The sequence below is a fragment of the Bactrocera neohumeralis genome, chromosome 2 (genome assembly GCF_024586455.1).
Source record: "Bactrocera neohumeralis isolate Rockhampton chromosome 2, APGP_CSIRO_Bneo_wtdbg2-racon-allhic-juicebox.fasta_v2, whole genome shotgun sequence".
NCBI lineage: Eukaryota > Metazoa > Arthropoda > Insecta > Diptera > Tephritidae > Bactrocera > Bactrocera neohumeralis.
In genome coordinates, this window is record NC_065919.1 from 8,561,219 (window position 1) to 8,586,608 (window position 25,390).

At 33.0% G+C, this 25,390-nt stretch overlaps 7 protein-coding genes across 9 annotated transcripts; 2 read left to right on the forward strand and 5 right to left on the reverse strand.

The window, feature by feature from the left end:
- Position 1: 1 nt before the first annotated feature.
- LOC126756391 (serendipity locus protein beta-like) lies at positions 2-1,898 on the forward strand. Its single transcript, XM_050469477.1, has one exon. It carries the CDS (start codon positions 177-179, stop codon positions 1,482-1,484), a length of 1,308 nt encoding a protein of 435 aa, XP_050325434.1. The 5' UTR covers positions 2-176; the 3' UTR covers positions 1,485-1,898.
- Positions 1,886-3,725, reverse strand: LOC126756606 (serendipity locus protein delta-like). Its single transcript, XM_050469841.1, has 2 exons — positions 3,499-3,725; positions 1,886-3,384 (listed from the first exon to the last, which is right to left on the reverse strand). Exon 2 carries the CDS (start codon positions 3,132-3,134, stop codon positions 1,911-1,913), a length of 1,224 nt encoding a protein of 407 aa, XP_050325798.1. The 5' UTR covers positions 3,135-3,384; positions 3,499-3,725; the 3' UTR covers positions 1,886-1,910.
- Positions 3,726-3,890: 165 nt separating this feature from the next.
- LOC126755919 (serendipity locus protein delta-like) lies at positions 3,891-6,037 on the forward strand. Its single transcript, XM_050468685.1, has 2 exons — positions 3,891-4,141; positions 4,670-6,037. The coding sequence occupies exons 1-2, from the start codon at positions 3,994-3,996 to the stop codon at positions 5,968-5,970; spliced, it is 1,449 nt and encodes a 482-aa protein (XP_050324642.1). The 5' UTR covers positions 3,891-3,993; the 3' UTR covers positions 5,971-6,037.
- Positions 6,038-6,400: 363 nt separating this feature from the next.
- LOC126757739 (60S ribosomal protein L32) lies at positions 6,401-7,254 on the reverse strand. Its single transcript, XM_050471773.1, has 3 exons — positions 7,170-7,254; positions 6,843-6,942; positions 6,401-6,781 (listed from the first exon to the last, which is right to left on the reverse strand). Exons 2-3 carry the CDS (start codon positions 6,933-6,935, stop codon positions 6,470-6,472), a joined length of 405 nt encoding a protein of 134 aa, XP_050327730.1. The 5' UTR covers positions 6,936-6,942; positions 7,170-7,254; the 3' UTR covers positions 6,401-6,469.
- Positions 7,255-8,122: 868 nt separating this feature from the next.
- On the reverse strand, positions 8,123-10,625 carry LOC126757965 (probable cytochrome P450 313a4). Its single transcript, XM_050471947.1, has 8 exons — positions 10,404-10,625; positions 10,131-10,334; positions 9,715-9,900; positions 9,543-9,612; positions 9,285-9,399; positions 9,051-9,215; positions 8,494-8,917; positions 8,123-8,425 (listed from the first exon to the last, which is right to left on the reverse strand). The coding sequence occupies exons 1-8, from the start codon at positions 10,600-10,602 to the stop codon at positions 8,262-8,264; spliced, it is 1,527 nt and encodes a 508-aa protein (XP_050327904.1). The 5' UTR covers positions 10,603-10,625; the 3' UTR covers positions 8,123-8,261.
- A 76-nt stretch (positions 10,626-10,701) lies between these two features.
- LOC126757081 (mitochondrial nicotinamide adenine dinucleotide transporter SLC25A51) lies at positions 10,702-13,417 on the reverse strand. Its single transcript, XM_050470720.1, has 4 exons — positions 13,163-13,417; positions 12,359-13,105; positions 12,166-12,295; positions 10,702-12,099 (listed from the first exon to the last, which is right to left on the reverse strand). Exons 2-4 carry the CDS (start codon positions 12,844-12,846, stop codon positions 11,815-11,817), a joined length of 903 nt encoding a protein of 300 aa, XP_050326677.1. The 5' UTR covers positions 12,847-13,105; positions 13,163-13,417; the 3' UTR covers positions 10,702-11,814.
- Positions 13,418-14,732: 1,315 nt separating this feature from the next.
- Positions 14,733-22,533, reverse strand: LOC126755718 (putative fatty acyl-CoA reductase CG5065). Of its 3 annotated transcripts, none has more exons than XM_050468572.1 (6): positions 22,290-22,533; positions 17,885-18,125; positions 16,161-16,555; positions 15,977-16,086; positions 15,416-15,851; positions 14,733-15,345 (listed from the first exon to the last, which is right to left on the reverse strand). In XM_050468572.1, exons 2-6 carry the CDS (start codon positions 18,104-18,106, stop codon positions 14,928-14,930), a joined length of 1,581 nt encoding a protein of 526 aa, XP_050324529.1. In that variant the 5' UTR covers positions 18,107-18,125; positions 22,290-22,533; the 3' UTR covers positions 14,733-14,927. The 3 variants fall into 3 exon arrangements, with proteins under 3 accessions (XP_050324529.1, XP_050324440.1, XP_050324478.1); XM_050468483.1 differs by having other exon boundaries at positions 22,193-22,533; XM_050468521.1 differs by having other exon boundaries at positions 17,885-18,152; positions 22,193-22,533.
- Positions 22,534-25,390: the final 2,857 nt, after the last annotated feature.

Below are 25,390 nucleotides of genomic sequence, written 5' to 3' on the forward strand. Positions count from 1 at the left end.
ACGACTATCGATAAGTTTTAGTCGATTATGCAATAATAAATAAACAAACCCTCATCAATAACCAACACCACAAAGATTGTTGATATTCTTACAGCTCCTATTTTAAAATTCTCTATACATATTTCATATTATAGAAATTTGTACTTATTGGAGCTTCTCACTAACAAAAGTAAATAATGATGAACGCTGTAAATACAGAAAGTTGTCAAAAAAGGTGTTTTTTATGTCGGAGGAAAATCTTATCTACGCAAAATCAGAGACTCGTCGATAGCAGTACATGTCCCGCATCAAAGAAATCCTTTAAGGATGTATTATCTTACTTGGCACGCCACGCGAATTCTGAGCTATATATTGGCTATGGCGAATCGGTATGTGCAACATGCCATTTTGATGTGGTGGAATATGACACTTATCTTATGAAAGCTTTAAAGAAGCAACGTGCCCTTCTTGATTTAATAGAAAAAGCAGTTTTGGGAGTTGATTCTGATTTTGATAATGAATTTGAATCGGATATGAGCGCACTAGATGAATTGACCAACGACCATTTCTTTGATGATGCTCAAATTTCGGATACTGAAATTGCGCAAACCATAGATGATGCTATTGGAGAAAAATCGGAGATTCGTTCAACAAGTCCTTGTGGATTAAATAAAAGAAATCGTGCGACTGGTACTAAGTGTGATTTTTGCGCCATGAGATTTCAAACAAAATCAGGGTTAAAAAAACATATAACAAATGCACATAAAAAATTTAGCTGTGAATTGTGTAATTACAGTCATCGTAATGAAGACTACGTATTGCTACATATGAACACGCATGATGGACGAAATGAGAACCAATGTCGTTTTTGTGACAAAGAATTTTCAACAAAAATTAGCACAATTCGTCACATGGAAGTACATTTCAATTCCAAAAAGTATCAATGTGATAAGTGTGGCCTCTGCTTTTCACAAACAACCGTGTTATACAATCATAAACTACAACACGAAGCTGAAGAACAACCACTTCAGTGTGAGGTTTGTTCACAAGTTTTTAAAACTAAGCGCACGTACCGTCATCATATGATAACACATCGGGCGGACCGGCCTCGTTATAAATGTGAATATTGCACTAAAACATTTACAGAAAAATATACTCTTAAAGTTCACAAACGAACGCATCCTGAAGCAATGAATTCCAGCGACGTCGCACAAGGAAAGGAGCAGCAACAAGATATCCCACCAGATAACGAACGAGCACAAACCCAGGATATAAAATTCAATTGTGTAATTTGTGATCAAATATTTACAGCTAAGGATCATCTAAATAAACATATGGAGAAAGAACACGACGTTATACTTAAATCCTTAACGATCAATAATTTTTCTGAATTTGATGTGGTCGATGACGAGTCAAAGAAAGCTTGTCATATATGCGGCCAAATGTTTAGTGCCCAAGCAAATTTAGACTATCATCTCAAATATGTTCACACGAGTACATTTTAAAAAAATATAACAATGGCTTAATCAGTAATTTTTTTATATTTAGATTAGTATTTCATTGATTTATATTTAACTTAGGTAATAATTTATGTACATATGTATATATGTGTGTATGGTTCATCACTAGTAACTGTTTTTTGTTTTTTTATTTCGTTAAAATATTACCAGAAAGCCTCATAATACGCAAAAGGCCATTTTTAAAGAACCAAATCATTTGATATGGATGTACAATCGAAATCACAGTACTATGTCTCATATAATTTAAAGAAAACACAAATTATGTTATTCAGAGTTAGTAACTAGAACTATGTTAAAAAATATTTCGTTTTTATCCACGTTTGCTTTAATTATATATTTGCCTGTATTGTGTTTCCGAAGTCCAAATAAAAAGATATACAGATATCTAAAATGACTAAATTTTTATTTATTTCAAATAATAAGCTTGTCTTCAGATGTTAGAATTACATCGTGTTGTTCTTTCATGTGCTGATTGCATATATCCCTGGAAGAAAATTGATCAGAACATATAACACATTCGATGGTTTCTTCTTCCTGGTGCACCGAAGTTTTAATTTTACTTCTTCCCCCTTTGCGTTCTCCATCTTTATCAGTATGACATTTGAGATGAACTTTAAGTGTATATTTTTCAACAAACGTCTTCCCGCAAATTTCACAGCTATAACGTGGGCGATCATCACGATGTACCCATAAATGGTTTCTATAAGTACGTCGCGTTTTGAAGGATTGGTTACATTCTGCACAAATCAGCGGGTCATCTTCAGCATCATGCTGCAATTTGTGATTATAGTAAAGTGGTAACTCGGAGAACCTTAGTCCACATCTTTCACACTGAAAACTTTTTTTGTCCCAATGTTTGTGCATATGTCGAATAACATTGATTTTGCGAGAATAACGTTTGTTGCAGAAACGGCATTCCAAATCAGACCTTCCTTCGTGGATATTTTTATGCAATTCCAAATATTCTGCATCTTTTGCAATAATGCCGCAAACTTCACATTTCCAAATTTGTTTAGATGGTTTATGTGCAACGTTTATATGTCTATTCAGAAGGGTTTTACTTTTGTAAACTGTATTACATATTTCACATTTAGATGGAATGCTGTACTTGCGAACACTAACGGGAGGGTCTTTAATTGTATCCAATACCAGTTCTTCTATATCTCTGAAATCTTCGCCATCATCAATAATAGACTCGGGTTTTTCTTCTGTGTCTATAAATACCTTATCAGCCTTATTTTCGTCCCCAGTGAAACTCTCTCCGGTTGTGCTTTGAATACTTATATCGATTTCTTCTATTTTTATATTACCTTCTTCTATGCATTCACCCAACGCTTGTGTTGCTATAAGCTCGTCGCTGAGCTCTGGATTCCGCAAAAATGAAATAATACGTTTTTGTATTTCCAACAATTTGACCATATGCTCGTCGTATAATAAAAGATCATAGTAGCAAGTTTTACAAATATAGCATTCATTGAATTGATTAGTCCATGTTAGAACAAGAGGCGGTTTAGATATTTTTGCTAAATATTCAACAATTGAACGGAGAGACTTTTTAGAAAAATGAGATTTTTTATTTATGTCTTCAATTTCATCGCATTCATTTAGGAACACTCTGCAAAGAAGGCAACGCATACTTAAGTTGTTTTTCCAGACGCTAACGAGTTCAGCACATCCAACAGTGTTTGTATATATTTGTTGTTTATAAGTTGAATAAATGTCAAATTTATTAAAACGTATTTTTTATAAAAGCGAAAGCATAAGTGTTGTGCTAAAAGTTAACAAATGAGTTTATCAAACGTCGCTCTTATCGATATAGAGCATAAAACTCATTTATCGAACAGAGGTAGAGAATATGCCTTAAGGATGTTGCCACTTTTAAATCCTAAATTTGTACAAAGTAAATAAAATGCAAAACGAATTACGATATTAATAATACTTTCAATCATTTTTACAAGCATTAAACATCGAATATCAATAAATTTGTAAGAAAACTTACAGAAATTATTTCTTAACAAGATGTCAAAATTTGATTTGATTTGAATTTGGTTTGAACCCTCAGTGTTGCCGCCACGTACCGTACAAAATCTATGGACTTGATGCATTTTTTGACAGTAATTTGCCGGTGCCACTTTTATTTGTTTGAACAGTTTTTCTTATGCATTGAACATTATACAATTTTTACTTAACAGTTCTTAATTGCCTATTTGATTAAAAAATAACCAATAAGTTATCATGAAAAATTAATTTGTACCACATCAACGATGGCAAATACTGCCCATTACCACTAAACAGTCTACGCAAATATAAGCGATGTGATTTTCCGACATTATTCTATCACTGATATACCATCCTTTGTTTCATTAATTCCATTCGTTCCCTTATAGCCAGCGATGGTCGACCATTTAGTTATTTACTTAGTATGCAATATTTCGTAAATTTAGCTTGTAAAGACTACGAAAAAACAAATTTAACTGACTTCTAAATTGTTAGAATGCGAGTGAGTGCAGTTTGGCGGCATTTTGTCAAAGTTGACGAAGGCAGAAGAGTGAAGTGCAAAGAGTGCAATAAATTGTTAAAATACAACAAAAGTACGACAACACTTTCATTTCATCTAAGAGCGATGCACGGAATAGACACAGGTAAAGTTACTGACTTTAGTTAGTTATTTGTGGTATTTGCCCATCACTTAAATAAGTAGTCGATCTTAAAATTGAAAATAAAGCGGAGATATAGCTTATAAATCGGATATCGACTAACCATCCCTAACCCCACTTTTCAGTGGTTAGTTAATGTGTCGCCTTTACCCAAATCGATAAAGGTCGAAATCGACTTCTATGAAATTATAATAATAATTTTAACCGGTCAATTCAAATAAGAACCAATCAACTATTCTATTTCAAATTGCACTGTAAACATTGTATTCTATTAGCTTAAGGCAGTCTGCCATTTTGCGAAACATTTTAATAAATTACAATGAGCCTTACCCAATTCCATGTTGTTTACATGAATTGAGCGGTTTCTTTCATTTTATAATAAAACATGCAGTATCTGAACAAACAGAAAATATTTAATGCAATTCTAAAGATTTTTGTAGATAGCCCGTAATAAATTTTTGCATAAAAATTAAATATAAGCAATAACCACAAACTGAAATCTTATATTTCCAGCAAAACCCAAGGCTGAGCTCGATTATACTGACACTGCAAGTACCATTCGAGAATTAACCAGCGAGTATTGCTTTTTGTGTGGTAAATCAGACAAACCACCGAATCAAACATTCCAAAATATTGAAACATGCAAAGTGCCGGCATCAGGAAAACCAGTACAGGTCGTATTACAACATCTGGCCCATTGTGTAAAAACAAATCTGGTGTTTCAAGGGGTCGCAAGTATTTGCTTGGAATGTTGTGATGAATTAGCCGAATATGATAATTTAATGGTTAATCTGCTTTCATTTCAAAAACGTTTAACTGAGAAATTACGATCGGTTTTGTCTGGCGAACTGAAGTTAGAACAAATCGATTATGATGAGTCTATTGCCGAAGCAATGATCGTTGAAGACGATGGTCAGATAGAAGACGCCTTTGAGCCGGATTTGGAGCCCAAAGAAGAGTTCATAGAAATAGTTGGAAATGAGGAAAGTGTTGAAAGCACGATCCTAGATGACGAAAGCATGCACAGTGACAAAGAGTTTAATGATGATGAAGACGAATGGAACGCCGATAAAATGTTTGGAGAAAAGAGCCAGGAATGTGTTGTTTGTGGATTAATTTTTAAAACGAAATCTGAACTTCAAAGGCACATAAGCTCAGCGCATGACATAAAACAATTTATTTGCCCTATCTGTGGAGTAGTTCGTAGAGATCAAGAATATTTAGAATTACATATGAATCTGCATGAAGGCAAGACAGAGTTCGAGTGTCGGTACTGCGATAAACGTTTCACTAGACCAGTAAATACATTACGCCACATGCGTAAACACTGGGACAAAAAAGAATATCAATGCGAAAAATGTGGGGAACGGTTTTCTTTGGATAATATGCTTTACAACCACCGTATGCGTCATGAAGCCGAAGAAAACCCGCTTATATGCAGTATATGTAACCAGTCATTTAGGTCAAGAAAAACTTATAATCACCACATGCTTATTCACCAAGAAAATAGGCCGAGACATCATTGCACGCACTGCTCAAAGTCCTTTACTGAACGTTATACGCTAAAAATGCATATGAAATCGCATAATATAGAACTTCCTTCTAGTCGCTCAAAAGTGGCACAACTATTAGACGAGCAGGAACTTAACGAAACAAAGGAAGCTGTATCTACGCTAATATCGAAATTTGACACATCTCCACAGAAAGAGTTTAGCTGTGTAATTTGCAGTCGATCATTTGATAATAAAGAAAATCTGGAGAAACATTTGGAAAGCGATCATGACGTTATTTTAGGTGATGATAACAACCAGTAAATTACATGCTTATTTTTTTTTATAAAGAAATTTTAATAAATGTTAAGGAATTTTATTTCTAAAACAACCGTGAAGTAATAACTTGATGTTGGGGTGCAGTATCAATATGTCGAGACCATGCAATTTTCTCTATATATTGTTATTGAAAAATTTCGCAGTCAGTTCTTAATTCAAAATGAATGCATGTGGTCCGGAATTAAACTTTTCGGTTGTGATTGGGAGATTAGAAATTCAATTAAATTTCGCGAGCAGTTTTCACTTTACCAAATGTATTAAATGCGGCCTTTTTTGTACATTCTTTGTAATCTTCAAAATTTTTTTGCCAACTGTTTTGAATTGTCACTTGAATCACCAATTCAATTAGTAAATGTTGGAACTGTTTTGCATTCACTGACTGCATGCATTGTTCTAAGATGAATACTCGGTTCAGTTACTTAATTTTCAGATTTTATATTTAAGTTGTTGGCGAAAATAAAAATGAACAGCGAAAAACTTAAGTTTATTCGTTCTCCTGTGATCGCAAGCGGCTGTTGGGATTGGTGAGACGAATCGACAGCTGCTTGGCGCGCTCAACAATTTCCTTCCGCTTTTTGGAAGATACGCCGTGGGCGATTTCTCCGCAATATTCACGATTTTGCATCAACAACACCTCTAATTCACGGACATTGTGAACCAAGAACTTCTTGAAGCCAGTGGGCAGCATATGACGAGTGCGTTTGTTGGAGCCATAACCAATGTTAGGCATCAGGTACTGACCCTTGAAACGGCGACGTACTCTGTTGTCAATACCTTTTGGTTTACGCCATTTGTGCTGCAAAAATAGAAAAAAAAGTTGTATTAAATTGAAAAACATATTATTTTATCAATCTCACCGAAAGCTTGGCATAGCGATCCGATTGATGGCGGATGAAGTGCTTGGTGCGCTTCTTAACAATTTTTGGCCTGTATGCGGGGCGGATAGTCATCTTTACGCTATGAATATAAGATATAAATTGCTCTAATTAGCATTTTTCACTAAATCAAAACCAACTTTTAATTGTCAACAAAATTTTTCCAATAGCATAAAAGTCATCCAAAATGATGATAGATTTCAGCACAAAGTACATTATTCTTAATATAAACTCTTATTAAAAGACACAGAATATTATAAAAATTAATGATGTTATAAATATTTTCTGATTATTTTAGAAACTACACACCGATTTTTCTGAAAGAGCACGTCAAAAAGAAAGAAACTTGAAGTTGGCCGCTATTGAGTAAATCGTAATTTGACACTTTGTGTCATTCAATAGTGTGCACAAGTCTACTATAAGACACATTTCCGGTTCTTGTATTAACTTGAATTTAAATAGTCCCTGAAAAAATTAAACAATGTTTTGTAAACCATGATAATAAAAATTGAGAAATAATGCGGAATTTACTTATAATTTATTTTTTGTTGTTGTTGATAATGTAAAAGGATCTAAAAATCGGAAAACCTCGAACTGAAAATCCTTATGACACCAAGTTTGTAGCACTCAGAAGGAAACGTCGAATACAGTCGGGTCTAAGAAAACGGAACGGATCAGAATTTTTATCCGGCCAAGTACTGTCTACTCGGCACCTTGCCTCGAAATTACTTGAGTGTTATTACTTGATGTTTTCTGACGCTACAACAACAAGAACAAAAGTCGGAGACCGTATAAAATATATTTATGCGAAGGATCAGCATGACGTCCAAAGTCAATTTAAACATGGCCGCCTGTCTGTATTCGAGATATCGATCTGAACTTTTTCACACGACCGCAGTTAACGGAGTATTATAACATATAGCTATCATACAAACTGAGCAATCAAAATCATACCCTTGTATTGAAAACTTATTTATTTGACATAAAATTTAACATGGATTTTCGACCAAAGCAAAGCTGCCATCTCCGAGTAAATTGTTCAAATAAATCGCAAAACAAACTGACCGATCAAAATCAAGTTCTTGTATAGAAACCTTTTTTGTGAAGGATATTTTTCTTGTTTTGTTTAACACACATACATAGAGAATTATATATTTCAATTTTTATTCAATATTTAAAAAATCACAAATAATAATAATAGTTATAATAATAAATAATTATTAATACTTGCAAATTGTTATCTTACATAGATTGGTCACACTTTTTATTTAATTCGGCTACAATAACAGTATTTAAATGTATATTTACACAAATATATCTTTATATATAAAATATCTACATATATTTATTAAGGGAGGTTTCGTATTAGTTTAATAATTTAATTTAAATTTCCATGATGCTTCATAATTTTCTCAATTCAACTCTTATATTTGGTTCAACGTCATACCACAAGCTTACGTGGTCGACGAAATGTAGATCTTCATATTTGAATTCTGTGGAGAATTTGAAGTTCTGGACGAGCACTATAAGCAAAATCCTTACTGCGATCTCAGCATAACGCCAGCCTGAAATAAATTTAAAGTGAATCTTTGTAATTGTAAACAAATAGTTCACATGCAGAAATTCATCTTACCAATGCAGTTTCGGGCGCCTTTTGAAAATGGCATATAGACATATGGATTTCGTTTGGCTATGTTTTCGGGCAGAAAATTGTCGGGATTGAAGAGGTGTGCTTTTGGTCCCCACCAAGTTTTCGCACGATGTAAAGTAAATATTGGTACTATCACTTGCATTTTTGGTGGCAAAATTAAATCTGACGTTAATTTCGTTTGATGTATAGTTTGACGTCCGACTATTGGTATTGATGGCATAAGTCGTAGCGTTTCCGCAACAACCATATCTAGGTAAGGAACTTCTTTCAGATGATCGTAAGTAACTTGTATGTCATTTTCTGACCATATCGAATTTATTTCTTGAAAAAGTTTCTCTTGAACATCCATATGCATAGACAACATTACTAAGCCCGAATAAATTGCAGTGGCAACTGTTTCAAACGACTAAAAAATAATTTATTTCAATAAAAAGTATATTAATAATTAATTAACATTATATTTTAACATGATAGTGTAGTATGGTTTTACAAATTTTATGTATTGAAATTAATGTTTTGCTTAAAATTGTTCCACTCACCGCACCAATCAAGCTGATAGATTCTATGATAACGTCTTCCTTTTCAAATTTGCCATTATCGCAATAATTTAGTGCAATATCTAAAAATGAGCTCATGGTTTCTTCATCATACTGCCATTCTTCAACTTTAGGCATATTATTGTTGTTCGTACGCTCTTCTATTAACTAAGGAACATAATTATTAACTTTTCCAGTAAGAATGAATATATGTAGTACTATGTATATATTTTTAACCTTATTCATAAAATTTCGCAAGGAACGGCGCGACTTGTAATAATCGGGTGTGCGCGCTAAGAAACCGAGCCCCAATGTAGAACACGCAGCATCTTCGGCAATTCTCTCCATTAAGCTGTTGCATATAGTGTTACAGTAACAGTAAAACAAGAAAAAACGTTAATTTCGATTGAACCCAACATAGATAATATTAGTAATAGAAATTATAAAATATTAATGTAATAATTTACCCATATGTTAATGTATGGTAATACTTACACAGTAAATAAATCGATAAGCTCATAATTTTTACTGGCACCTTCTCTCATGTCAACGCCCATAGTGGCTTCTAAAAAAGATAATATCATATGAAAGGCATTTTAATTTTAATATAATTGCATTTGGAACTTCACAGTTTATTTATTCTTTAGTTTTAGTATTTAATACTTGCCTATGGATATCTCCAGAGTGACACGTTTAATGAGATCAAATAGCTTATGTTCGCCACCATTTGAAAGTTTACTTAACCGTTTAACGCTAGTATTCGCACCTCGGTTAAAAAGGGGAAAAAGGCTCATCAGTAACTTATGATTGAAATAGCCGTTAATTAATTTGCGATTGTGTTTCCATGTACTAACTGAAATTTGGGACATTGATGGTGTTAAATAGTAGATCAATTTTTGTACCATATGTGTGTGGAAAGTTGGTATTAAAAACTTTGTGAGTAACATATGATATTATTCAATTTAATGATGTATTTTTTTATTGTAGCAGCATACAATTTTAATAACAATTAGTTAATAATTAAACTATTCCATTATAAAATATTGACAATTCACAGTACAGTATTGTTGCAATTAATATTACCTTCGCTTGAAATTATTCCCTTCGGTATAGCCTTATTAATGGGATTATATAATACTTCCGCTTTGTTCAGAAACTCCGTTGATGATGTAACAGTTTTGATGATATCTGGGTCTATAGTGACAATTACTGGATACGTACCCAACCACGCGCAATATGTTGATGTATTGAATTCTTCGAAATATGAACTAATTATGTACAAAAATCCTATTGATTTCCACAAAGTAAAAAGATCCGATTAGCATATTTTTAATTAACGTATTGAAATCAGCTCACTTTTGATAGGTACCAACTTATATGCTATTCCAATAAATGGTAGTCCAAAAACTGTTGGTATCTTTGTTGTGATATTTTTGAATTGTTTACGTTTAGCATAAATATAAAAATATGAAGTTAAAATTAAACACACGATTCCAAATGTATAACGCAATTGCACACAGTAACAATTATCATAATTTTCCGTACTTGGAGACATTTTCGAATGTAATTAGTATAAATTTTCGATGAAACTAACTTTAATAAGACATTCTACATTGTTTTATATGAGTTCCCATATACATAAGTAAAACCAACATTTTCTGGCTATTTTGCAGTAGTTAATGGTTTTACTGTCATTAATTTATTTTTGTAATTTTTTAATACAGCATATGTATGTAGGTATGTATGTAAGAACAGTGCTATATAATGTGTATGTACAGGTAAATATGCATACGTGTGTATATGTTGATACAAAGGGCAAATGACTAGATATTTTAAAGCACTATTACGAAATATACAAAAATAATCGGACGTAAGTAGTCCCAACATTCTTATATCATACGCAGACGCAAGTAGAATGAAATTTATTGTCACCCAAGTAATGGCGGTCAACGCGCTCTTTGAACTTATTATTAACAGAAACATTTATGTATGTAAATGTATTTGATAATGGCAATAACAGCAGTAATGCTTCTAAAGACATGTAATTTTATTCCATATTAAAAATTTATAATCGTTTTTAACGTAACATGAATTTGCAATTGACATACAAGAGAATTACTTTATACGTCATAATTAATTACAATACATTGACCTCTTGAAATATTCATAGCAAGTGAGTATGTATTATGAATACTATATAAATACGTATGCTTACTTAATAGGGACTAGTTGCATGTAAGCTAATAATAGTATTTTACAAAACCACATTCTTACTGCTTAAAAGTTTGCTAAATGAATGACTAAATGCGCAATGTATTTAGTTATAATAAACGAAACCTTAGTTTGGTGTTTTTACTACTCTCTACACATTCTCCTATACTTACATATCCATTTCACTAATAGAACTAAACATCTAGCTTCAAATTTTTAATGTACGTAAACTATGTTACAATGTATATAGAATGAGAAGTTCTAAGGGCAGTTTTAAAAAAAAAGTATTTAAATAAAATTTAATTTTACTTAAATTTACAAAAGAAATTTAGCTAGTAACACATTTCAAAACACAAATTCTTATTTGCTATATACAAAATCTAACAAAATTTCTAGCTTGGTTTCAGTACGATACTGCACCGCCTGAATGTACATGAACGTACCATGTATCAGGCATAGTTCGGCTCGATTCAGTCCTCTGCAACACTGTCACAAAACGGACATTCCATGTGCGCTATAATCGGTTGCCGAAATGAATTCAGCGCCATTAACATTTTTATGAAATAATTTTCTTTAAGTTTTCGTAAGCGGTGTTCATAATTCCCCAACTAATAAAGGAACGAAAAGAGTTAAAACCACATCCTCTGTAGAAATATTTTATACGATTTCCTCGCTCAAAATAGATTCGTTTGCATATCGTCCACATTGTTTCCGATTTTTGACCCATCTCACTTTGCATAGCAACTTTTATAACATTTAGCGGATAAAAAAGTGTGCTAATTGACGCTCCGATAATTGCACCCGCAACAAATTCCTGTGCTGCTTTGCTTGTTTTCGACGTCTGAAAAAATAATAACAATTATGATTTAATTATAAGCTAGTGTGTAAATATTTTACAAATTCTTACAGTCTCTGGTAGAAATAATGAAACTTCCTCCCGAAGCATAAAGAACATGGCATTTGATGGTCCATTTCGCCACAGCACTGGCACAATACCTCTATATAGCTCTAAAAATCCGTGATGTACTAGTACATAACTAAAACGAGTTTAAGTACATATACAATTAATGGCAAAATGATAACATGTTTCTGCAACTTACTTGAACGCTCGCGGGGTATTAGCGAAATATGCATGGTATTTTGAATGTGCCAACAATGTTTGTATCCTTTCGAAAGGAAGTAGTACAGCCTCAACTGTGCCTGATGTAATACCAGCTATTATTTTAACCGTGTATGCGTTAATATTAAAGTTGTCAATTAAATATCTGCGTGAACCATCAAACACACCAAACATAATTGACAAAGATATTGTTTTTTGTGCCATTGGCGGGAATATACCACGATAGAGAAATCCTAAGCCTTCGTGCCGCAACTGGCCGAAAGCTGATGTTATTGGCACACCATGGAGCATTTGGCGAAAAATCATTTTATATATTGGATAGGTGACGCCTATATTTATAAAGGCTGCCCCACACCCACATGCAAACTCTTTCCAGTCGAAAGCGGTTAATATCGACTTGGTGTATATGTGAGGGGTTGTTGTTAAAGCCTCGCTACTGACATCCCGCAATTTTGATCCGTTGTTCATGATGTACTTTGCATGCAAATAACAATTTTATCCAAATATTTAGTTTGTATTATGGTTGATATGTAGCACTCGTCGATTATGGTGTCAACTTATATTCAACATTTGATGACAGTTAAACTGCTGGAGATACTATTGGCTGTAGGATTGTATGAACCTTTTCGATTTTGAATTCTATTTTTGCTCACACACACTGCTTTAATGAATAAGTTAACACTTCTATGCACTATACATGATCGAATGAGTTATGTCTCGTATATCCCTAGATTATTAAGATAAAACTATTAAATTACATAACTATGATAATAAGCTATCTTACGGTCAGAACTATTCCTTTGGCGACTTCTCTCCTTATGCTTTACTTTGTCACATAAACATACGTCACGTTTTTCATTTAGCATATTTTGTAACACAGCCAGCTTTTGATTATAACAAATGGGAGAAGCAACAAATCTGTATGAAGATTGTTGCCTCTCTACCTCTCTTGTTAATCATAAAATATATCCAGCAGGATCAAGGTTTTACACGTACTTTTAAACTCCTCGTTCTTTTCGTAGTTAGAATTATCAGTCTGTCATTCTGTAAACAGCTGATATTTTAAATATCGCCGCCGAAGAGAAAATTAAAACGGCGTTGATTAGAGATGATACAATATTATTACTTTGGTTGAAGCGATAAAAGTTCTGGCAGTTGTTAATTATAATATTCAAACTCAAATTGAGTACATAGTGCGAACAGCTAATGTTTTGTTTATAATCAAAAGTACATCAAGCAAATGAATAAAAAAGAAAGTAGACATCCTAAACTTTGTTAAACTTCCACTAATTACATTCACTGGTTTTGTTAACAAGACGATTTGTGCATTCCCTTCTTCGTTTAACTCCGGAAGATTATGCCCGTTATTATGGTTTTTTAAAGCTACCGTTGAGAGGGAAGCCCCATTTTTGTTTTTTGAATCATAGTGAGTGAGTGCCATAATACATATAAAAATTTAATATTTTAATATTTTTTGCCAGCTACATAAGTATGTACATATATGCAATAGTAGTTCGATCTGAACAATATGTTCGTAGATTGTGGCTTTGCCTTTGACAATAATCTGTACCGTGATTTGGATCGGTCAATTTGTATGGCAGATATAGGCCATAATAAACAAACTGAGCTTGACCGTTGACTTATATAATGACCTCACGAAAATTTTGCTGCCAGTTGTCTTTATATACATAAGTACAGCAGGCACCATGCCTAGCCAGTGCCTAGGTGATTCTTACGTCGCGATGTGACGTGATTTAAAAGTCAGGAGGTGACCTCACTGGAAGCTGGCTGCCAGCTGGTTCTATAAAAAAGCAGACACTTGACAAGATGACCTCACAAAAGGTTGGCTGCCAGCTGTCTTTATATAAATAAAGTAGGCACCGGGCCTAGTCAGTGCCTAGGTGATTCTTACGCCGCGATGTGACGTGATTTAAAAGACAGAAGGTGACCTCACTGGAAGATGGATACAAGCTGGTTCTATAAAAAAGCAGACACCGTGCTTGGCCAGAATTAATTGGATTTGGAGGTCACAAGGTGCCTTCACTAAATTTTAAGCTAATTAACTTGGGTAATTGTTCACTTACGTTTGTCTTAACTTTCAGTTCGCGTCAATTGCTGGTAACAAAAACGGTAGTAGCTATATGCTATAATATTCGATATGAACAATTTCTTTGCAGATTATTGCCTTAGACAATAACTCATGTTAAATTTCGTGAAAATATCTCATCAAATGAAAATGTTTTTGCATCCTTACAAACACTTGATTCCGATCCGATACATGCTATATAGACAAATGCGACAAATGAGCAGCTTCTTGGGGAGAAAAACTGCCAAATAAATACGCATTAGTGAAATAGTGTACTCGTAACTCTTCTAGCATTTACGCAAATACCTATTTATTTGATCAGAATTATAGTTTTTATTATAATAAATGAGCGCCTACTTAAATTTGTTATTTGTTTATAGGCTTATGTTAATAGAATAAAAATAATATACTTAAACAATACAAAATATTAACATGTTATATTTTTTAAAAATCATAAATTGTACTATATATGAAGAGTTTTATTAGTATCTTTATAAATTATATGTAAAGATGAACGTATTATAGCATCACTTCGTTCCACAAAGTTTTCAAGATGGGCCCACAAAAACCAAAAAACTAATATACAAATGGTATATTTTGTTAAACGATCCAAAATATATAAACGACGTAGAACTTTCTTTGCCTGTGGAATTGTATCTTCATTCTCCCCAAGTATATATGTACGCATGCCAATTATATAGCCACGTATGTATTGCTCCCAGTTAACTTGACTAGCAGAGGCGTCGAAAATTTTCTGATCTAATTGATTTAGGTTATCGCTTAAACATTGGAATTTCTCATTTCTAAAGTCCCAGTCTTTAGTCGTGTAGTACTGCAATAATTTCAGTCCCGTTGAAATTTTGTTTTGAACATGCACCATACTGCAAGAGGTGGACAGAAAAATAATTAAAAGATCTATGTATACAATATATAGAAAACTAATTGACTTACAATCGCTTTCGTCCAAAAAGTAATAAGAGGAAATCAATGAGGTATGCCGGAAAGTAGTGAAAGAAAATCACACAAAATAAATGATGGTAATAATTCTTTTTGATTGAGCCATCTGGATACCACAGTGCATAGCTTAGTGGAAAGTCATAGAAAAATCGCTTGCCAGTCTCAATACTTTCACCCCAAGAAAAGAGAGCTTTCTTTGATATGCAAAGATTACAAAACTCCACATTTCCTTGTTTTTTTGAATTGCTACGATTGTATCCCGCAATTATCATTCCATTAATGGCTGTATCTACCGGTATAACTGTTGATGAATAGTCAGGGTTGCAATGCATTGAACGAATTACGCCACGTGCTGCGCCAATCATAAGGCCGGTAGGCCCATTAACACCTTCTATCCAACCAGGCAGGGGTTCCTTAATTGCTGCAGTAACTGAATAAAATAAATATAAAATACGTGAAATTAATTGGCCTCATAAAAGTTATTGTTTAGAGTCACACTAACATTGATACGGGTATCTGATCGAACAACTTTAAAGAAGATTGCAAAGATCTTACCAATTGATGGTCGGGTAATAATGATAGGCAAATTTTTACCATATCTACAAATCAGATCTTCAGTAAGCGCTTTGCTATAGGCATATGTGTTGGGTAGTCCATTCAACAGTCTAAAATTAAAAACAAATTTTTAATACTTTTGTTATGGTTTAAAAGTAATTTTAATGGTTATGTGTATTTTTACCTTGGTGTTATTTCCTGCAACGCATCATCGCTCATTTCTTCCACCATTTTTATTACATCGAAAGGATTTTGTGGTGCTGGATAGGCGCGCTCTTCCAAAACGCTTTCGTTGCATTGACAATATGAAGTTGACACGTGTATGATTACTTGAAGATTGGCCATTTTTTCAGCCAACTGCAGCAATTTCAATGTACCCACAACGTTCATTTGAACCATAGGTCGCAGGGGTTGATCAAACCTCACGTTAGCAGCACAATGGAATATCACTTCAACATTTGATACTAATACGTTTGTGTCATTTGCGCTCAAACCAAGATTTTTTTCCAACACATCACCTTTGATCACTTGAATTTTATTCACAATTTCAGGATTTTCTTTTAAAATCTTATTGAAAATCTGAAATAAAGTTAAACCAGAGAGTTTGCTTAGCAACAGACACAGAAGATATACTCACGAATTTCAACCTAGTATTTCCAATCCTTGAAAAAAAACTTACATACCTATATATACATACATATATAGAATGAATTATATGTATACCATTCTATTGGAAGAAGTGCGATTTTCTGTCATTTTAAAATTTGCATTTTTCGAAAATGACACCAACAGACCACTTGTCAATTGACAAGCATTCAAAATTCACTTCGATTTCAGAAAATATGATCATGTTGTCAGAATATATCCCAGGGGTTTTGTCAAAGTTCTGTACCAATACCTCCCAAACCTTTAAGGTACGAAAAAAATTCAATTACCGTTTACTACTCACATTATTAAAAAAAACTGCTTGTACCACATGATGACTTTGAAATTTTACACATGTATGTATGTGTAAGAACAATGTTGCCCATTGAAAATTTAACCGCATCATCTAAGTGTGGAAATATCGAGGCACATACATACAAATGTACAATGTATGTGCGTATTGATTTTCAAAAGGCAAAATATCTTCAAAAGCGTTATTATATTTAGCAAACAAACAATTTAAGTTTGTCTAATGCAATCTGAGGGCCATGACTTAATTGAAATAATAATTGGTAAATATTGTACAAATTATTATATATATGAATATGTACCTGATTCGTATTTTAAGATAATAATGTGCGTACTTACATAGTGATTTACAATAGTTTTGGAACTTAACTGTGATAACTTAAAATGCTAACCAATAATTGTTTATAGATGCGTTCGAAACATTTGTCCAGAAAAAGTACAAATTATGAGAATTAAATATCATTCTATGCCGTTTTTATGTTCCCGCACGCCTCTTTTGGATGTTTACTAGTGCATTATTGTTGCCTATACGAAATCCGCAAACCTATTAGGAATGGTTGCTTATCACTCGATGATTCCTGATAACACTCACCAAGCCACTTTTTGGTATCAGCAGCATTCATAGTATTTAATTAAAACACTAAATACTCGTATGTCTATTTTTTTCAAAATTCAAATACTCGCGTCAATTCAAGAACAGATTCGTCAACAACTTTTGAAGGTTAGGGTGCATATATTTTGTAGTTATATATGCATTTAATTATAGTGCCATCCTCTCATAGACGCAAACTATTAAGCCTGACCGATATGCCAAATATACCTTCCTTCTAACACTTCTGATAAACAATTTTCGCTGCAAATTCGAATTTGTTCATTGATTCTCAATAGCAACTTGTAAAAATATTTTTCAAACTCCGATTCGTTTAGAATCCTCTTCTTTACTTGAAAACTTACCACACATTTGAAAAACTGGTCCTTGCGTATCAATGGATCGACACCTTTCTTGGATCTTATGAGCAGATAGATCTTTTTTACATCCGGACAGCTGCGCAACAATTTCTCCACCAACACCTTGCCCATAAAACCCGTGGCGCCGGTTATAAGTATGCTTTTGCCAGCATACCATTGGGCTATTTGAGATTTTTCACTTTGTTCCACTGTAGTAAGGAGTTCCATTATGTGGAAATATGAGTTTCTGCATGAAAATTGAAACAGGTATAAGCTTAATTTCAAATACAACGAAAAAAGCAACAAAATAAAAAAAAATTTATTAGCATAAAGTTTACTTTAGTGGTAGGCGATTGATGTAACGACGATACTTAGTGGCAGACTTTCATGTACATATGGTAAATGCACCCTAATTTTCATTGACGTTGCCCACTACGCATTAACCAAGTCTAAACAGAGTCAATATTTGTTGAGTTGTGACTGTTTTAGTCAACAACATTGTATGCATTTGTTATACATCGTGCGCGTGTGTATGTGGCGTTTGCATTTTTGCACCTACATATCTTGTATAGCGTATGTCAATAGTTGGTAAATACCGTTTTTTGTCTTTGCTGCTAGTTAAACAACTTTAAGTAGTTATAAACTCTTTAAGTTATGTCCGCATATTTATGAAACAGGAAAATTATTTTTTTTTTTTGAAATTTTTGGAGACTTTTCTCTATTGTTACATAACCGAAAACTAATGAATGATGTAAAATTATAAAATATACCATAATATATACAAATGTATATGTATAATGTAGTTATTGACATATCGGCATTGAACATTCCACAAATATTTCGAAACATGCTGTCGAGTTTACAATCGTTATTCGGATACATATTACATAGAACCAACTGTCTTCTGGACGAGAATATATTACAGACACCACAGTTTTATTCCGATTTATAATAATTATTATAATTATAAGTGGTCATACAATTTTTTTTAGAAAGTTTCTTCACTAAAATAAAGCCGACTTTAATAAAATAACAAAAATCACACGTTTACATATGTATGTATATAAAATACATTTATGCATATATCATGAACAAAAAACTTAAGCGACATACTCGATTTAAAAAGCGAACCAAAATTAACGCAAGATTTAGATTTGCCGTCATTTCAATCGATTTTCCCAGTTGACGAAGTTAAAACACTATTTCGACCATATTTTGTATGAAATTTTCGAACTGCGGTCGCAAGCTTTCATTATTTTTCAAATATTGTTCAATAATGAAGACACGTTGCTCTATCGTTTAACGCTCCATTTTTACTAAGCCTAAACTGTCACGGATTTTTTTTACGGTTGCCAACACTTAACTACATAAATGGCGGCAATTCAACTCTTGCGTTAATTTTTGGACACGCTGTATTTAATTCTAATCTTGCGTTCATTTTGGAACACCCTTCACAAACACCATTAAAAGTCCCTGCCTGCTAATAAATCACTACACTTTCAGTTTCAAACACATTTGTGCTCCTCTTATCGCAATCAACTAATCTCTCGTTAGCTGCGAAATCCATTACAATTTGCGATATATGTACATATGTACGTAGGTATGTGCCAATATATGCTAGATGCATGTGCATCGATCAAAATTAAATTATCCTAATTATAATATATCTAGCAATAAGCTTGTACTTTTTAATTGGTGTTCGTTTTCTCAGCTTTTTTGCTTTCTCGGAAGGGTTGTTTTGGCAGGAAGTTTAAGTACATTTCTTACTAACTTGAAGTTATGTAGATTATTAGAGGCTTGAACTTTGCAAAAATATTTTACCAAAGAAATATTGTTAAATATGACTAAATTATAATTATTTTTAGTTCAATATTTTAAATTTTTGTCGGCAACATACGTACATATGTTCATATATTTTTAAATCTACATAGACGTACGTCGATAGTTGTGTTATTACAAGATTATGCGCAAAATGCTGCAAAAATATCATAAAAAAATTAAAAATATTTATTGTTTTATTGTATGACGATAAATGTTTTATGCTGTGGCTCTTAATAGCTCCGCTGCCTAAATATTCACCCACATATGCATATGTTTATTTATTTACAAGAAGTGTTCAAATTTGAAATATTCAAGTAAGCGAATACGCGTAATATTCACAGCTAAGGCTGTTGGTGTAACAAATTAGCACTTTTCCTACCTTGCACGCAATATTTTTTCAAATGCATGCATACACCCCAACCTACATATACATATATAATACCTACAAATATGTATGTACATAAGTACAATGGATTTAAGCATACCTTGTGTGCGGCAGTTTGACACGAGAACGAGAGTCGTTACTTTTGTCTTGCGTTAAGCTTTGGCATGTGCATATGTATACGTATGAGTGCGTATGTATGTTTTAATACCTAATTAAAAGCGTTTGTGTACTACGGTAGCAATCTGTTCGTGTAAATATGAGGAAACTAGCGCATATTGAAAGCAGCACATTTTTCTTTTCAATTTTATAAATACATACATATTTGTTTTGTTATAGAAATATACATACATACATATATCTATATATTTGTAAACATACATATATGAAAAATTCTGTAAATTATGAAACCCTATGTTTTTGAGAAAAAACAATGATGTTCTATAGAATTTATAATAATAGCATTATTATCGATTGCTAAAATGCCTGCTCAATCTTTTAGTCTCTGTGACTTCTTACGTTGAAGCCGGCTAGAGAACTTTGATGTGAATATATGATATTTACTGCATGGTTTGGCAAAAATTGGAAATATATTTAATTTTATATAGATTTTTTTGTTGGGCGCGCGGGAATATAAATATAGTGCATATTGAAAGTTAGATAGATTTGGAGTGAACTTGTTGCAGATACACAAATCTACATATGTACTGTAAAAGGGTGCCGGAATCGAAATGTTACCAGAAAATGTTACAAGAAAAAATTTTGTTTTCAGTTCCAAATCGTTTATTTCAACCGTTATATTAAGAAACAAGAAAATATCGATTGACTGGTGAGCGAGGGTTTGAATTAAATGCCAATATTTTTTATAACGGAAAATATTTTTGCGCAACAAATATCTTATTCTATAATTATATATTAACAAAATGATCTAATTTTACACCTAAGATGCGCTTTAATTTTAAAACAAGAGAAGTTATGTTATAGGGACGTTTTTAAAAAGCTACCACTGACTAGTTTCCTGCAGCAATTCTAAATTTCAGAATATATATATGTATGTATGTATACTTGAAAATTTGTTCTTCAAGATAAATAACCGAAATATATTATTTGCTGAAACCTCAACGCATTTTCAATAAAGTCAATCAATGCGGTCACCATTGATGAGCAGATTGGTGTAAAATTACATGCGAGCTCAAATTCGCAATGCTTTTGTAATAATTACTGAACAATAAGAATGTGTGCATAAATTACATATATACATACATATCTAATGCTATTAAAAAATTTTGAGTCTTCAAGGCGTTTACAATACAATGTATCTATTTAAATCTAAGCTCAAAATGTGTCCAATCGTTCATATATAAATACATATGTAAATATACATATGCAATGAAGCAGCCGAGGCATTACTTTGAATATACACTGATATACATACATACATACAATATGTACATATGATTGTACTGCAAATTAGTAAACAAATAAATATCTGTTATATTCGGACGTTCACATTCACTTTTTAACAAGTACACAAACTTAGTAATACAAAGTACCCAAAGTTAAGCTTAGTACTAACACAATTTAGTAGACACGATTTCGTTTCAATGGCATTTTTTGCAAATTCATATTTTTTTGACAAAGTTTTTATGCTTGTGAGTATTGGCGCTAATTTATATTTTTTGATATTCCCATTTTTTCTGCACACTATTAACACAACTTGAGTTCATTCATTTGAAACATTGAAGGAAATTTCATTATTCATTGCATTTTATTACTTCGGCACTACTTTAAGGCAATAATTAAGCGCTTTTCTCTCACATTAACTTTATAATTAAGTAACTTAAAGTGTGTTTGTATAAAGCATTACAACTTTCAATTTCATTTACTAAAAATAATTTGGAATTTCCTAATTTTCATATGCATGCTAAATATATTTGCGCCGATTTGATTCCCGCTTAAACTGCTCAAGGCTGTGTTATTAGTGACAAAATACATCATGACTTTGTAAACCACATTTAATTGCACTGTTTTCACACACAAACTGTCCGGAGAAGTTCTATATCATTAGCATATCTGTATTAATTTTTTTATAAACAAACAAATTTAGATACCATGCAGTTCCTTGGAGGAGCGTTCGTGACTATTCATATACTAATATCGCTGCTGTTATACTCGTACTAGGCTTTTCGCGGCACTGCTGCGACTCACCCACTAACCGACTGACTGAGTGACTGACTAATAGAAGTAAATGAAAAGTTACTCTTCACTGCGATTGCATGCAATTGACGACTCGGAAACTTGAGGAAGCACAATGCTTATTTCATGTACGACTACAGGTATTTGTGGTATTTCCAATATTCGAGCGATCGTTACACTGCGAGCTTTTCTGCGCTTGCGATAGGAGCGTTTGTTGTGGTTTTCGCCTGAAGTCACAGCACAAACTGAAGTGAATATCATGAATAGGTAGGAAATTATATGATCTCCGCAGCAAAGGAGCCTAAATAGACGAACGAAGCACATACACACGCATACATACAGATCATGTTTTAAGTAGTTAATAATATTTGTGGTAAGAAAAATAAGAATAGGCAAATAAAGAAGCATCTTTCGAGGCGAATACGCTTTGCGCCAAATGTATTGGTATTCGTTTCGGTATATAGGGTCAACTAAATACTCATAGGCAGCACTAACAGTAAGTTACAAGTAATTTTACAGTGCTTAAAGTGTTTACTTGGGCAGTGATTTGCAAGAAAATACTTTGACTCGATTTAGACTGTCATAAATACTAATTAAAGGCTGCAGACATTTGTCAACGTGTGTACATTTCAATAGCATGAGAATTATGTCGACCTTCTTACCCTACCCATGAACAAATTTACTTAACCGTTGTTCCAAAACTGGTATGCTATTTGAGAAGAATTCTTCTTGTTTAACTTAAAACACAACGTATGTGTGTGCACATGTAATGAAACGTTGTGATAATAACAATATTAATTAGTATACTCGTAATAGTACTAATTAAATAGTGTTAAAAACCTGTTAAAAAAAATAAATTAGTCAAAAAAATATTGTAAAAATCAATATTCAATTGATATTGTCGTTTTAGGCAATTATTTACAAACATACTTATATAGTTATTATCGGCAAATTCAACCCCGCAGTAATGCTTTTCGGTAGCGCGATTTGTTTTCAGTTGGTAAAAACTGCTTTGATAATTTTTTATTGAAAAATGAAGCAACAATATTTTGAAGGATCTATCTCAGCGACAGTATACGGATTTAAGTTGCAACAGGTATTGAGTGAGTGAAAATCGTGATGTATGTCCGCTTTTGACGAAGAGAATTTAGTCATCTAACACCCACCGTCTAATGGATCGACACTGTTGAAAAAGCTCGTCTTCTGAACCTTCTATTAGAAGGCGTCAACACTTAATTCCTTACCAATGCAGATAATATACTGCTACAACAACAAAACGAATTTAAGAGAAGGTATTTAATTGTGCACGAAAATCATTTTTCCGGCTGTAAAGAAATAGCTCGGATGTTTTTGCAAAACACTTAACTATTGACAGATTTTTCTCTATCTTCAAAAATCCCAATATGTTATAACCCCTAGAAAAGTGGTCATGAGTCGATTGAACCAAAAATTAAAAATAAAAAATGTGTTAAGCGATTTGGTAAGGGGTCCGATTACCATTATTTCATGTTCGCACATTTCTCGTAGTAAGCTAAGGGTGACCGCATTAAGCTAATACGTGAAAACCCTTTCGAACCTGTATTTCTTTTTCGCCTTTCTCGAACCTGAATTGATTGAAACCTTGTAGGTGCACTTTTTTTGATGCCTTCTAAGTAGAATAGCTTTGAAACCGACAAAAAGACTAAGAGTGCATGTAACAAAAACATGACTCAACACATTTTGTTTGGACGTGAACCTTTTGGAAAAACTTCGTCGAGGAGAGAGACGTCGAAATTGTCCATCAATTTAGTGAATGGCATTCCGAAAACAAGCCGAAACCGAAAAATCAAAACTCGCTAAAGGCACTGAAATCCATACCACCCGAGGCTTATAACAAGTTTACAGGACTCTAAACTTAGGGACTAAATTATCAAAAAACTCCAGTTTTTGAAAATCCTAGTCTGTCCTACCCCCTTAAACAACTTTAAGGATGCTTAACAAATATCTTACTGGGATTCACTAAGTGAATATACGGATACACGCACCAGACAACGTATGTAAACAGGTTAAAAATGTGACAAAGAAACTGGTTAGGAAGGCTACTCCTTGCCTTGGCATGAAAAGAAACTGAAAGTGAAAACTACCGGTTTGTAGGCATATGAATGTGTTCAGTGAATACATTTCGTTTACCTAATTTTGCCATTGCAACAAAACAGCACCACCACAATGCGTTTATAGCAATTCCAGCTTATTTGCAAAAATAACCCCAACAAATAGAAGAATTGGCGCAAATTTACTTCTTCAAAAGGTTAACATTCTTAACTAGTCTCATAGCAGTAAAAGTAATTGCAATTTTAAAACAGCGTGAGTTATATAATATACGTAAGTATATGTATACCAAATATATGTACATATATGCGTACAATCACTTTATAAATGGTTATGTGCGAATTTACGATTGAAATAATTATAATTTGGGCATGAATAAGTGTGGCCAGGAAATGAGCTATTAACATGTTAAAGCTTGAGTACATTTTATACGGAAGTAGTATTTTCCGCAAATTTCATTCTTACATTTATACGAGCATAATCTTACGTTGGCATAGGTGTTATAGGCATACACACATACATATTTACAATATTTAAGCTTACGAAACAAATGTTTTTGGTACTTTTTCGCTTTTTACCACTTTGCACACTTAAATAGGGCGAACAGGGACAGAAAAACGACTATTTTTCTCAAGGCCGTCGAGTTGTAAAGTGCAAGCAAAGACAAAAAAGACACTTGTAAACCTGTTCGATACCAGTTAGGGTTTGGTGGGTGCGTTGCATCCGAAGAGAAATCTCATGTCGTTTTTATAATACCCTTTGCTGACAAAAATGCAGCTGATGCTAAAATAAATGCAATCATTTCATTGCACAGCTGCAAATATGAACACAAAGTATAAAACTACCAAAAGTTGCCCAAATCAATAATATTTGATTGAAACGAACTTTACGTCGACCGTCGAAAAAGTTAAATACCTTAAGTTCATACACCCGTGTGAATCAGGAATAGCTTAGACTAACTCCAACATTATATACAATAAAAGGTGGTTGTTCAACTGCTGATATGACATTTAACGGCTCTGAAG

Excerpts from the sequence above, each read along its gene's own strand:
- LOC126755919 (XM_050468685.1), top strand. The coding sequence starts at position 3,994 with ATGCGAGTGAGTGCAGTTTGGCGGCATTTTGTCAAAGTTGACGAAGGC. Across the intron at positions 4,142-4,669 it reads GATGCACGGAATAGACACAG|CAAAACCCAAGGCTGAGCTC; the intron begins GTAAAGTTACTG and ends TTATATTTCCAG.
- LOC126757739 (XM_050471773.1), bottom strand. The coding sequence starts at position 6,935 with ATGACTATCCGCCCCGCATACAGGCCAAAAATTGTTAAGAAGCGCACC. Across the intron at positions 6,782-6,842 it reads ATCGCTATGCCAAGCTTTCG|CACAAATGGCGTAAACCAAA; the intron begins GTGAGATTGATA and ends CTATTTTTGCAG.
- LOC126757965 (XM_050471947.1), bottom strand. The coding sequence starts at position 10,602 with ATGTCTCCAAGTACGGAAAATTATGATAATTGTTACTGTGTGCAATTG. Across the intron at positions 10,335-10,403 it reads TAAGTTGGTACCTATCAAAA|GATTTTTGTACATAATTAGT; the intron begins GTGAGCTGATTT and ends GGAAATCAATAG. Across the intron at positions 9,400-9,542 it reads CTTATCGATTTATTTACTGT|CTTAATGGAGAGAATTGCCG; the intron begins GTAAGTATTACC and ends TATATGCAACAG.
- LOC126756606 (XM_050469841.1), bottom strand. The coding sequence starts at position 3,134 with ATGCGTTGCCTTCTTTGCAGAGTGTTCCTAAATGAATGCGATGAAATT.
- LOC126756391 (XM_050469477.1), top strand. The coding sequence starts at position 177 with ATGATGAACGCTGTAAATACAGAAAGTTGTCAAAAAAGGTGTTTTTTA.
- LOC126755718 (XM_050468572.1), bottom strand. The coding sequence starts at position 18,106 with ATGGAACTCCTTACTACAGTGGAACAAAGTGAAAAATCTCAAATAGCC. Across the intron at positions 16,087-16,160 it reads TTGCAGGAAATAACACCAAG|ACTGTTGAATGGACTACCCA; the intron begins GTAAAAATACAC and ends TTTTAATTTTAG. Across the intron at positions 15,852-15,976 it reads TATTACCCGACCATCAATTG|TTACTGCAGCAATTAAGGAA; the intron begins GTAAGATCTTTG and ends TATTTTATTCAG.
- LOC126757081 (XM_050470720.1), bottom strand. The coding sequence starts at position 12,846 with ATGAACAACGGATCAAAATTGCGGGATGTCAGTAGCGAGGCTTTAACA. Across the intron at positions 12,296-12,358 it reads AATACCCCGCGAGCGTTCAA|TTATGTACTAGTACATCACG; the intron begins GTAAGTTGCAGA and ends AACTCGTTTTAG. Across the intron at positions 12,100-12,165 it reads CATTATTTCTACCAGAGACT|ACGTCGAAAACAAGCAAAGC; the intron begins GTAAGAATTTGT and ends TTATTTTTTCAG.